The 13,523-nt window shown below is 45.8% G+C and overlaps 1 protein-coding gene across 4 annotated transcripts in view; it reads right to left on the reverse strand.

Moving 5' to 3' along the window:
* Positions 1-13,523, reverse strand: part of USP9X (ubiquitin specific peptidase 9 X-linked) — a 1,493,361-nt gene that overhangs the window by 253,113 nt on the left and 1,226,725 nt on the right. For all 4 annotated transcript variants that reach the window (XM_069204214.1, XM_069204212.1, XM_069204215.1 and 1 more), the window contains exon 34: positions 1,186-1,327. In XM_069204214.1, coding sequence (XP_069060315.1) covers positions 1,186-1,327 — 142 coding nt within the window. The remainder of the gene's footprint in view (positions 1-1,185; positions 1,328-13,523) is intronic.

Below are 13,523 nucleotides of genomic sequence, written 5' to 3' on the forward strand. Positions count from 1 at the left end.
AACACTCAGAAACGGAACTCAAAGTGATTCAGAGACAAACAACTTCTACTGCTGTTGTGCCTTTATAAGACTTTTGAGGAATGAGTGGGTGCCATGCTGCTTTCATGCAAAACTCTAATAGAACAGCAACAAGCATGTCTGCATCATAATTTGTAAACAGCATGCTTTCTCTTCAACTTTGGAACTTTTTAAATCACACGTTCAGCATGGGCTACGAGTGAAAATCCTTAAACAAAGGTTGTACACAGATGAAACTGTATAAAACATAAACATACGTAAAATTCAAGTTTTCCAATGCCCAGTATCATGAAAAAACGTCGTCATTATCACAACTATTTGCCTGAAATGACCATCTCTGGCTTTCATATGGAGATTAGTTCAAGAATGAGATAATCACCAAGTGAATAGCAGGTCCTAAGAATTTAGAGAAAATGGAATACAGATGAAGGTAAGCATTAGATAACGAGCAAGAGAGGTTAATCTTTCTTTCACATGTTTCTAGCTAGTATTACTAAATGAAAATATGTAGGGCAAAGGAACAAACAATCGAAAATGTAACCAGGATCAGCAAAAAACAAACAAAAGCAGGTAAAACAGGGGACAGTTAAGATATTGAATTGCTGTGAAGTAAAGTTCTGAGATGTTGAACATGAGTAACAAAATAATAGTCAAAAACCAAAAATAAAGAGGGAGATATGGTTTGAGTGGGGATACCTAGAGAAAGTACTACCTGTTGATTTGTGACCCTGACAAAGACTGGAAATAACAGAAGGGCGGTGTAAACTCCAAATGTCTCCAATAGGTTAGGGAAGGGAACGATTTTTTTTTAAAACGGTTATGAATTGGGCAGGGAAGGTGGCACTCTACTCAGGTTATGATTAGGGCACTGAAACTGGTAAACAAGAAAGGACAACATCACCTGAATTCAGCGTCCTGCCTCTTGGGATTACAGTTGAGTTTGTGTCACCTAGTTTACTTTGCACCACTGATAGAAGGATTTAGGCAAGACCGAAGAAGTGGCCTGAAGTGGTAGTAGCATAGCAACATCAGGGGCTAAGTGGATATGCTTAGTCATCTGCAGCAGACATTCTTGTGTGATCACACACACAGTTTTTCTCCTGGCATCCAAAGTTGAATATATTGCAAAGAAAACTTTAATTTGACTTTTTCTTTAGAACATGTTACCTTTTTGTTGCACTTCTCACAATGATATGCATTTGCACCTTCCAAAAGGTCTCCTTTGACATATTGCTCGAGGGAGTCAAGGAGGTTTTGGTGATTCCTTATATCTACATTCAGTGTTGTAAATGATTCCTCACATTCGTACCTAAACAAAAAGTACAAACCGAATCAACTGACAGTTCCAAACACGTTATTAATCAGGTTTAACAGAAAAATTAGGATGCAGTTTACATTTTTACTGAATCATGCTGCTGTTCTTCTTGATAAAACAAATGCCATGTGGAAAATGTAAAGACACTGCTTCCTTAAAACGAGAAGTATGTTAAGATCAAATTTTTTATGCACACACCTTATCAAAGGAGCTCAACAGCGTGTAGGGCATCCAACAAAAGTTGGCACGTAGTTCAATTTTATTATTCAAACGCCTGTCCTCCCTCTTGAAGATGGACATTGTTTCAGTCATTAACAAAGCAAACCATATTTAAAAAAAATATATAATTCAGATTGGCAACTGCTCTATTATTAGATGGCAAAAGGAGTAACAAGGCATCCCATTTATCAGGCTTCACGTAATTCAGTTCGTTTATGGCACTGCTATATTCAATGTACTACTCTTTGCTATAAAGAGCCGAATGTTACCATTCCTTTTTGAAATCCTTAAACTCAGTCGAAATAACTGTAGCGCACTAAATAAGGCGAAGATGGATTCAGAGTCAAAAATACCTAGGGAAAAACTTTTCATTTACAAGCTAACACAGGTGACCCAGCTATAGGGGAAGAAAGATACTCTATGAATGGTTAACAAATCGGCAAACGCTAGAAAATAAGCACTTTACGCTTGAATATCCTGTTTTGTGTTCCGCACCAACATAATATAGAAGACTTTATCTTGGCAAAACAAGACCTTTTCTCCATAGACTTGTCATTAATTATTTCTCTTCCTTCCTAAACCAGAATCAGATTGACAATATCCTTTAAACAACTGTCACTAAATGTATATATAACTAAACATTCTGACTGTAGCTCATTGAGGGTCTGCGGGCGAGTAGTAGGCTTGTGGACATAACAGGAAGAATATATCTCCTATCAATCACTGAACTCGGACCAGTATCCCTACATTTTTCAGCCAAACCTCTAGAAGTAGAAAGGAAGTGTTGCTAATGATAAACATAAATTTTATGTATACAGCAATTTAAGTCAGATTATAATCGTTCGCTTTTCTCTAAACAGTGTACGAAAACCACTCTAGCCTCAGGAGCACCAGCCATCCATTATAGCGGACTCTGCCAGAGCCAAATCATTCACGCACACCACTCTTCTACATTTCTTAAGGTTGAAAACTCAGGAAAATCACACAAATACGATTTATCATGCTAGCCAAATCTAAATCACTACACTGTCAAGGGCGCATATAGGTGCTTGGCGAGGGGGTTCTGCCTGTATATGTTGCACACATGCGAGTGTCATAAAAGACTTCAGTTTCCATAGTTATAATGCTGGTACACCTAGACCGATAATGGTATACCATCTGTTGAATATCTGAAAGGGATTTACCATAAATATAAAATTATTGATAAGAAAAAAGTGTTTTAAGTGGAATAGAAATGGTACGGCGTTTGAAATCATGCAGCCCTCTACAAGTAGGACTCTATCGCAAATTGTTTTCATCTCGCTTGGTGGATGGACTAGGCTTTGGATACCGATTCTTAGGTGTCTGGCTAGCCAGGTAGGGTACCATCAATCAGTCATGTAAGAAGGTCGTGACAAAAAAGGTACTTCTGTTGCTGTTCTGATGTGACTTGGCGCTGCAGTTCACGGGGATCTCCTTCTAATAGAGTTGGACAAAAACTCATTTGCGTATAGTTGGTCACAGTTTCTAGTGGCACAGTGATTTAATTTTTTTTTTTTAAGTTGGAATGCTTTCCAAACTATTTACCAGTGTCTGAGTTTAATTCGAACATTCAATTTCATCATGCTTTTTAAAGGTAATTGGGCTCTAGACCAGAGGTTCCCAATGTGGTCGGGGAAACCTGGGGGTCCGCAAAGCCTAAGCAGAGAGGGTCCACGACTATTTAGAAAATTACATAATATTAACAGATTAATAAAGGGTATATACATTTTAAAAAGCAAAATGTAAGTGCCAGCTTTTTAAATGTTCTATAAAGGTAAAGAAATGAAGGCTAAAAATTAAGTTGGTGTCCTTTATGATTCGCGGAAGCAATGCATCAAACAGAATGTAATATCTGTGAATTGAACAGATGATTAAATATTTTGTGTATTTGTTAGAAAATGATTGCTTTTGTATTTTTGTGTACTGTTTCGCGGTTCAATTATCGAAAATGCTTAGTCAGGAATCCCCTGCTTCAAATAATGACTCAGTGGGTGTCCCCAAATTACAATAGCAATTTATTGGGGGGCCTTGGGTTCCAATAATGATTAAGTGGGGGTCCACAGAAGTCAAAAGGTTGAGAAACAGTGCTCTAGACTAAGTATACGTTGTTATCTAGGCAGAGTATCTTGAGCCGATGCATTGTATACGATCTTTGGGATTACTGCTTCCTCTGTCAAGCACCCAAGTTATCTCTGATCTTTTGTAATGCATAATAATAGTGGTTATTGCACCTCACAGAGGTCGAGTGGTGGAAGAAACTCAATATCCCCTGCGCTAGAGAGAAAACTGATCAGTTTGATAATGAATGTAGATGGCAAGCAGCAATATTAAGTTAAACTACAGTCGTAGTTGATAATTAAAAAAAAAAAAAAATGACTAGCAGCTATTATAGCTTGGGAAGTTAAAGAAATAGTTCATGACGACTCACAGAAACACTGGCAGTTAATTGCACACTGTTTTCATCAGTTTCGACAGGGCACAGAGTAACATATCGGAAAAGGTATGGTAAGTTTTGGGCGAGGTAACTTTATTCCACCCCATGGATTCAAATGCTTAACAAAAATCAATTCCATAATGAAGACGTTTTTATTAAGAAAACTAATAAAATAACAGAAGGTAACCTAAATCATTGTAATAAAGTCTTAACACTAGTTGAGTTCTTACCTTTTGGGGATTTTGGATGCTGTAGTAATGAAAGCTCTGTGAAAAGGCACAGTGTTGCTATTCTTTTCTGTAAGTCATCATTCCTTCTAATCCCGCTCTGTAGGAAGTTGGCTCTTTATATACTATCTCAAAGTGAGAGATAGTGTGCACAGAGTCCAAGGGTTCCCCTTAGAGGATGAGAGTGGCAACATTTGATAATTCTAATGCTCTATTTTGTTGTAGTGTGGTCGAGCAGTAGGCTTATCAGAGGGTAGTGTTAAGCATTTGTTGTAGACACACAGGCAATAAATGAGGAACACATACTCAAAGACTTAACTCCAGGCCAATAGTTTTTATATAGAAAAATATATTTTCTTAATTTATTTTAGAACCCCAAGATTCAAGATTTGAGATTTGAGGTAAGTACATAAAATGCAAGGTACTTCACACAGGTAAGTATGGAACTTTGAATTAAAGCAGCAGTACACACAGTATAGGTTAAAATGTCAATAAGCTATTTTAAAAGTGGACACTGCAAAAATCAACAGTTCCTCGGGGAGGTAAGTTTGGTTAGGTTTTGCAGGTAAGTAAAGCACTTACAGAGTCAGTCTCCTGGGCATAGGCAGCCCACCGTTGGGGGTTTAAGGCAACCCCAAAGTCACCGCACCAGCAACACAGGGCCAGTCAGGTGCAGATGTCAAAGGAGGGCCCAAAACACACAGCCGCCTAATGAGAACAGGGGTGCTTCGTTTCCGGTCTGCTGGCAGGTAAGTACCTGCGTCCTCGGGGAGCAGACCAGGGGGGTTTTGTAGAGCGCTGGGAGGGAGGGGGGGGGGGGGGAGGACACAGACAGGCACACAAAACAAACCTTCAGTGGCACAGGGGTGGCCGGGTGAAGTGTGCAAAGTAGGAGTCGGCTTTGCCATAGGAAGCAATGGAGAGACCCAGGGGCCACTTAGGCAATGCAGGCAGGGCACAGGGGGGCTTCTCGGGCCAGCCATCGACTGGGCTAGGTAGAGGGCCGCCTGCTGGTCACTCCTGCACTGGTGGGTGGTTCCTCTCGGTCCTGGGGGCTGTGGGTGCAGTACTTGGTCCAGGCGTCGGGTTCCTTGTTACCCCGACAGTCGCGGTCAGGGGGAGCCTCAGGATCCTCTCTGCAGGCGTTGTGGTGGGATTGCAGGGGGGACAACTCAGGTTACTCATGTCGTTGCAGTCGTCTGGGAGTCCTCTCTGCAGTGTTAGTTCTCTGGAGCTCGAGCCAGGGGCGTCGGGTGCAGAGTGAGAAGTCTCACGCTTCCGGTGGGAAGGGAGAGTTCTTTCAAAGTTGCAAAAATGTTGCAGTTGGTGAACAGTGCTGCTGTTCTTGGGAGTTTCTTGGTTCTTCGGGTTCAGGGAAGTCCTCCGAGTCCTCAGAGGTCGCTGGTCCCTGTCGGATGGGTCGCTGTGCAGGTCCTTTGAGTCTGGAGACAGGCCGGTAAGGGCTGTGGCCAAGTCAGTTGTCGGCTCCGTCGTCTCTGCGGGGCTTTCAGGTCAGCAGTCCTCCTTGTTGTAGGTTGCAGGAATCTGATTTCCTGGGTTTTTGGGTGCCCCTAAATACTAAATTAAAGGGTGTGTTTAGGTCTGGGGGACAGTAGCCAATGACTACTATCCTGGAGGGTGGCTACACCCTCTTTGTGCCTCTTCCCTGAGGGGAGGGGGGGGCACATCCCTAGTCCTATTGGGGAAATCCTCCAATCTCAAGATGGAGGATTTCTAGAGGCAGGGGTCACCTCAGCTCAGGACACCTGACTGGCGGGTGAATCCTTGTTTTTCTCATTATCCTTTCCGGCTGTGCCGCCAAAAGTGGGGGCAGTGGCCGGAGGGGTGGGCATCTCCACTAGCTGGGATGCCCTGGGGTGCTGTAACAAAAGGCATGAGCCTTTGAGGCTCACCACCATGTGTTACAGTTCCTGCAGAGGGAGGTGAGAAGCACCTCCAACCAGTACAGGTTTTGTTCCTGGCCACGGAGTGACAAAAGCACTCTCCCCATGTGGCCAGAAACTCGTCTGGTTGTGGCAGGCTGGCAGAAACTGGTCAGCCTAGCACTAGGAGTCAGACTGGTATTCAGGGCGTATCTCTAACATGCCCTCTGGGTGTATTTTACAATAAATTCAACACTGGCATCAGTGTGCATTTATTGTGCTGATAAGTTTGATACCAAACTTCCCAGATTTCAGTGTAGCCATTATGGAAGTGTGGCGTTTGTGTTTGACAAACCCCTAGACCATATACTTTTTATGGCTACCATGCACTTACAATGTCTAAGGTTTTGCTTGGACACTGTTGGGGTATAGTGCTCATGCACATATGCCCTCACCTGTGGTATAGTGCACCCTGTCTTAGGGCTGTAAGACCTGCTAGAGGGGTGACTTACCTATGCCACAGGCAGTTTGAGGTTGGCATGGCACTCTGAGGGAAGTGCCATGTCGACTTAGTCATATTCTCCCCACAGCACACATAAGCTGTGAGGCAGTGTGCATGTGCTGAGTGAGGGGTCCCCAGGGTGGCATAAGACATGCTGCAGCCCTTAAAGACCTTCCCTGGCATCAGGGCCCTTGGTACCAGGGGTACCATTTACAAGGGACTTATCGGGGTGTCAGGGCTGTGCCAATTGTGGAAGCAAAGGTACAGTTTAGGGAAAGAACACTGGTGCTGGGGCATGGTTAGCAGGGTCCCAGCACACTTTCAATCATAACTGGCATCAGCAAAAGGCAAAAAGTCAGGGGGTAACCATGCCAAGCAGGCATTTCCTTACACCCCCCCCCCACCACAAACGAAAGAGGATGAGACTAACCTTTCCCAAGAGAGTCTTCATTTTCTAAGTGAAAGAACCTGGAAAGGCCATCAGCATTGGCATGGGCAGTCCCAGGTCTGTGTTGCACTACAGAGTCCATTCCCTGTAGGGATATCGACCACCTCAACAGTTTAGGGTTTTCTCCTTTCATTTACATCAGCCATCTGAGAGGTCTGTGGTCCGTTTGAACTATGAACTGAGTACCAAAAAGGTATGGCCTCAACTTCTTCAGGGACCAGACCACAGCAAAGGCCTCCCTCCCAATGTCACTCCAACACTGCTCCCTGGGGAGTAACCTCCTGCTAATAAAAGCAACAGGCTGGTCAAGGCCATCGTCATTTGTTTGGGACAGGACTGCTCCTATCCCATGCTCAGAGGCATCTGTCTGCACAATGAACTGCTTAGAGTAATCTGGATCTTTCAAAACTGGGGCTGTACACATAGCTTGCTTCAGGGTGTCAAAGGCCTTTTGATAGTCCACAGTCCAGTTCACTTTCTTGGGCATTTTCTTGGAGGTCAGTTCTGTGAGGGGTGTCACTATTGATCCATAACCCTTCACAAACCTCCTGTAGGACCCAGTCAAGCCAAGGAATGTCCTGACTTGAGTCTGGGTTTTTGGAGCTACCCAGCCCAGAATAGTCTGGATCGTGGGTTGGAGTGGATGAACTTGGCCTCCAGCTACAAGGTGACCCAAGTAAACCATAGTACTCTGCCCTATCTGACATTTATATGCCTTGATAGAGATGCCTGCTGCTTGCAGGGCCTGCAAAACCTTCTTCAGGTAGACCAGGTGATCCTGCCAGTTGGAGCTAAAGACAGCAATATCATCAAGATAAGCTGCGCTAAAGGACTCCAAGCCAGCAAGGACTTGATTCACCAACATTTGGAAGGTGGCAGGGGCATTCTTTAACCCAAAGGGCATCACAGTAAACTGGTAGTGCCCATCAGGTGTAGAGAATGCTGTTTTCTCTTTTGCTCCGGGTGCCATTTTTTATTTGCCAGTACCCTGCTGTTAAGTCAGACAAAGGTACTTAAGCATTTGGCAGCACTTAATTTATCTATGATCTCATCTGCCCTTGGAATGGGGTGAGCATCTGTCTTGGTGACAGAGTTAAGTCCTCTGTAGTCCACAGAAAACCTCATCTCTCTCTTGCCATCTTTTGTGTGAGGTTTGGGGACCAAGGCCACTGGGCTAGCCCAGGACTGTCAGAGTGCTCAATCACCCCCAACTCCAGCATCTTGTGGACTTCAGCTTTGATGCTTTCCTTAACTTGGCCAGACTGTCTAAATATTTTGTTTTTTACAGGCATGCTGTCTCCTGTGTCCACATTATGGGTACACAGGTGTGTCTGACCAGGGGTTAAGGAAAAGAGCTCAGCAAACTGCTGGAGGACTTGCCTGCAGTCAACCTGCTGTTGGCCAGAGAGGGTGTCTGAATAGATCACTCCATCTACTGAGCCATCTTTAGGGTCAGTGGAGAGGAGATCAGGGAGAGGTTCACTTTCAGCTTCCTGGTCCTCATCTGTAACCATAACATGTTTACATCTGCCCTATCATGAAACAGTTTGGGGCGGTTCACATGGATCACCCTCTTGGGGGTCCTGCTAGTGCCTAGGTCAACCAGGTAGGTGACCTGACACTTTGTCTCAAGAATGGGGTAAGGGCCACTCCATCTGTTTTGAAGTGCCCTGGGAGCTACAGGCTCCAGAACACAGACTTTCTGCCCTGGCTGAAACTCAACCATAGCAGCCTTTTGGTCATACCACATCTTCTGGCGCTGTTGGCTGGCCTCAAGATTTTTGCTTGCCTTTTCCACGTACTCTGCCATACTTGAACGTAGACCTAGTACATAGTCCACCACATCTTGTTTAGGCTCATGGAGAGGTCTCTCCCAGCCTTCTTTTACAAGTGCTGTTGGTCTCCTAAAAGGATGGCCAAACAGAAGATCAAAGGGGGAAAGCCCTACTCCCTTCTGTGGCACCTCTCTGTAGGCAAAAAGCAGGCATGGCAAGAGGACATCCCATCTCCTTTTGAGTTTTTCAGGGAGCCCCATGATCATGCCCTTCAATGTCTTGTTAAATCTCTCAACAAGACCATTGGTTTGTGGGTGGTATGGTGAATTTGTCAGTCACCCCACACTCATTCCATATGTGCTTCAGGTAAGCGGACAAGAAGTTGGTACCTCTGTCAGAAACCACCTCCTTAGGAAATCCCACTCTGGTAAAAATACCAAGGAGTACTTTGGCGACTGCAGGGGCAGTAGTGGACCTAAGGGGAATTTCCTCAGGGTACCTAGTAGCATGATCTACTACTACAAGGATATATTGGGTCCCTGAAGCTGTGGGAGGTTCAAGTGGACCCACTATGTCCACTCCCAATCTTTCAAAGGGGACCCCCACCACTGGAAGTGGAATGAGGGGGGCCTTTGGATGGCCACCTGTCTTACCACTGGCTTGACAGGTGACACAGGAGGTGCAAAACTCCTTTACCTTCTGGGACATATTGGCCTAGTAGAAATAGTTGACTAATATCTCCCATGTGCTGGTTTGTCCCAAATGCCCACAAATGGAATGTCATGGACTAAGGTCAGAATGAACTCCCTAAACTCCTGAGGCACTACCGCTCTCCTAGTGGCACCAAGCTTTGGATTTCTTTCCTCAGTTTAAAGGAGCCTATCTTCCCAATAGACCGTGTGAGTTCCACTGACACTTCCTTTTTCTTGCTCAGCTGCTTGCTGTCCTAGGCCTTCAAGAGAGGGGCAAGTTCATTGCCCCTTACACAGCTGTTCCCTTGAGTGTCCCCCCCTGGGCCCAAGAGCTAAACCAGGTAAGGTCCCAGCTCCATGGACTCAGTTCCCTCAGGGGATCGATCTTCCTGGGAAGAGTGGTTCTGTTTCTTTTGCTATGTTGAAGCTGGTTCCCCAGCCTTCTTTCCTTTTCTCTTGGAAGGTTGGGCCATCATTCCAGAATTCAACACTTCTTTTTCACCCTGTGTTCTGCACTGTGCCCTTGTCTTGACACACACCAGTTTAGGGATACCTAGCATGGCTGCATGGGTTTTGAGCTCTACCTCAGCCCATGCTGAGGACTCCGGATCATTTCCTAGCAGACATTCTACTCGGATTGCAGAAGAGACTACCACCTGTTTCAGGCCAGTGACCCCTCCCCACTCTAAAGTTACCATAGCCATGGGATGGACTTTAGTTTCATTGTCAGCACTGGTGACTGGATAGGTCTGTCCAGCCAGGTATTGTCCTGGGGAAACCAGTTTGTCGGTCACCATAGTGACACTGGCACCTGTATCCCTCAGGGCTTATACTCTAGTCCCATTGATCAAGAGCTGCTGCCTGTATTTTTGCATGTCAGGCGGCCAGGCAGCAAGTGTGGCTAGGTCCACCCCACCCTCAGAGACTAAGGTAACTTCAGTGTGAACCCTGATTTGCTCTGGGCACACTGTTGATCCCACCTGGAGACTGGCTATTCCAGTGCTAATTGGAGTAGTACTTGTTGTGGGACGTTTCTTGGGACAGGCCTTGTCTCCAGTTTGGTGTCCATGCTGAGTACAGATGCAACACCAGGCCTTCTTGGAATCAAAGATTTTACCTTTATACCCATTTGAGGACTGTGAAGAGGCTCTGGGTCCACCCTCCTTAGCAGGTTTATGGGGCCCTGTAGAAGATTCTTTACTTTTTCCCTTGGATGTCTCAACACTCTTCCTCTGGGGAGGCTTTTTGACCCCTTTCTTTTGGTCATCCCCTGTGGAAGTCTTGGACACCCTAGTCTTGACCCAATGGTCTGCCTTCTTTCCCAATTCTTGGGGAAAAATTGGTCCTAGGTCTACCAGATGCTGATGCAGTTTGTCTTTGAAACAATTACTTAACAGATGTTCCTTCATAAACAGGTTATGCAGCCCATCATAATCATTTACACCACTGCCAGTTATCCAACCATCTAGTGTTTTGACTGAGAACAGGTCTGGCTCGAGGATGTTTGAGCCCCCTGAACCTAATCCTGTACTCCTCAGTTGAGAACCCAAAGCCCTCAATCAGGGTAGCTTTCATGAAGTCAAAGGATTCTGCATCTTTACCAGAGAGTGTGAGGAGTCTATCCCTACACTTTCCAGTGAACATTTCCCAAAGGAGAGCACCCCAGTGAGATCTGTTTACTTTTCTGGTTGCACAAGCCCTCTCAAAAGCTGTGAACCATTTGGTGATGTCATCACCATCTTCATATTTTGTTACAATCCCTTTGGGGATTTTTAGGATGTCAGAATCTTCTCTGACTCTAGTTATGTTGCTGCCACCATTGATGGGAGCTAAACCCATCTCTTTTCTTTTCCCTTTCAATGGCTAGGAGCTGTCTCTCCAAAGCCAATCTTTTGGCCATCCTGGCTAACAAGAGGTCATCTTCAATGAGGCTCTCCTCAATGTTTCCAGAGTTACTAGTCTCCCCGGTGGAAGAACCAGTCTCTCTGACTATTATTTGTGGAATCAGGGCTTGAGAGACCCTGTTTTCCCTAATTAGGGAAGGAGGGAGGGAATCATCCTGGGAGGGAATCATCCTCCTTGTCACTAATTTCCCCCTTTGTAGGATTATCCTCAGAGGGGTGGTCCTTTGCAAACTCTGCCAAAACCTCCTGGAGCTTTACTTTGGTAGGGTTGGACCCAGTCTTTATATTTCTTTAGCTTACAGAGAGTCCTTAGCTCTGACATCCCTAGGGATGAGGTTGAGTTTCACCACCATCTCATCTGTGCTAGACATCATTTCTCTAAAAGTTTGGATTACTTTTTAAGAATCTAAAAACTGGAGTACACATTAAGAAAGTAAGGACAAGAATGAGGTCCCACTGAGGCATGATAAATGGAGTGGGAGGAAATAAATGGGTGAGACCTTTAGGGAATTGACTGACAATAGGAGACTTAAAGAGTGAGGGCTGATCAGGAAATCTAAGAAAGGCTGAACTAGCCGATAAATACCCTTTAAAGGTGCCCAAATCAGAGCCCTGCTGGGCTTAAGAAGGGATGAACAAAAGATCCTCAGAAAGAGGAGGAGAAAAGGGAATCAACAGGTTTGTTGTTACACCATGCCAAATTTATGTCAAAGACAGGCGAATACTGTTTTGGTGGAGGGGCTGCCTGGCTGCCAAGATAACGTCACAGAGTTTGGGGAAAAGTCAAAAGCCGTCAACTGTCGCTCCTCAATTTCCACGTATGAAGGCAGAAAATAGACAGGTTCTGGTGGAGAACCATCCCCTGCAGCTGCGACAGAAGATCGCCCCGAAGAGGCAGTCTGAGTGAAGGATCGGTGGCCATGCTCAATAGCTCTGGATGCCAAACTCTTGGTGCCCAGTCCGGAGCCACCAAGATAACTTGGGCCTGGTCGCTCCTGATCTTCTTGAGAACTCTGGGCAGAAGTGGAGTAAGAGGAAAGGTGTAAAGGAGGACGGAGTTCCACTCGACACGAAAAGCATCTCCGATCAAGCACAACCTTGGAAACTTCAAAGCGCAAAACAGCTGACATTGTGTGTTCTCTGCGGAGGTGAAGAACAACCACGACCTACTTTTCTATAGCTCCCTTGGCCAAGAGAGCTGTTACTTCCTGGCGGAGAAGTGCCAAATGATCCTATGGAAGGTGATTGAAGGATGGAGGCATGGTTGGTGGATCAGATTCGAAAGGGAGGGAGTAGCCCTTTTGAACTATTTGCAAAACCCACCTGTCCATGGTGATGTTTTTCAAGTGGGGCAGGTGATGGCGAATCCTGCCACCAACTTGACCTGAGTGAGGGGACGGACTAGGAGGGTTTGGAGGCCACAGGGGGGGGAAGAGGTGGACTGGGCAGACCTGTGGTTCCGCGTCCCTGGCCACGCAAAGGCTGAACAACATAGGTGGCACAGTGGCTGGGTGGAGGACGCGACAGGGAGCCCCTTCCGTGGCCACGAAAGGGGTGAGAAGTGGACTGTGGGGGGCAATTGGCAGAGGAAAGACCGAGGGACCTTGCCGTAGCCCAGGAATCCTTGAATCTCTCCAAGGCAGAGTCTGCTTTGTCTCCAAAGAGACGTGAGCCATCAAAGGGCATGTCCATGAGTGACTGTTGGACATACCCAGAAAAACCAGAAGTACGTAACCAGGCGTGGTGTCGTAAGGCCACCGTCGTAGCAACCGATCTGCCCAGAGTCGGCTGTGTCCAGCCCACAACAAATTGTGAACTTTGCTGCATCTCTTCCATCGTTCACAGCTTTGGAGACGATAGCAAGGGCCTCCTCAGGTATCTTACAGGTAAAAAGGCATGCAGTGTTCACGGACCACAGCGCAAGACTGGAGGAAGAAAATAACCTCTTGCCAAACTGTTCCAGCATTTTGGATTCCCTGTTTGGGCGTGCAGAAGGGAATGCGCCTGAAGAAGAGGAAGCTTGGATAACAAGACTCAGGCGTGGGGTGTTGGGACAGGGATTTAGGGTTGTTCGGAGCGGACCGA

This window comes from Pleurodeles waltl, chromosome 8, assembly GCF_031143425.1.
Source record: "Pleurodeles waltl isolate 20211129_DDA chromosome 8, aPleWal1.hap1.20221129, whole genome shotgun sequence".
In the NCBI taxonomy this organism is placed as follows: Eukaryota; Metazoa; Chordata; class Amphibia; order Caudata; family Salamandridae; genus Pleurodeles; species Pleurodeles waltl.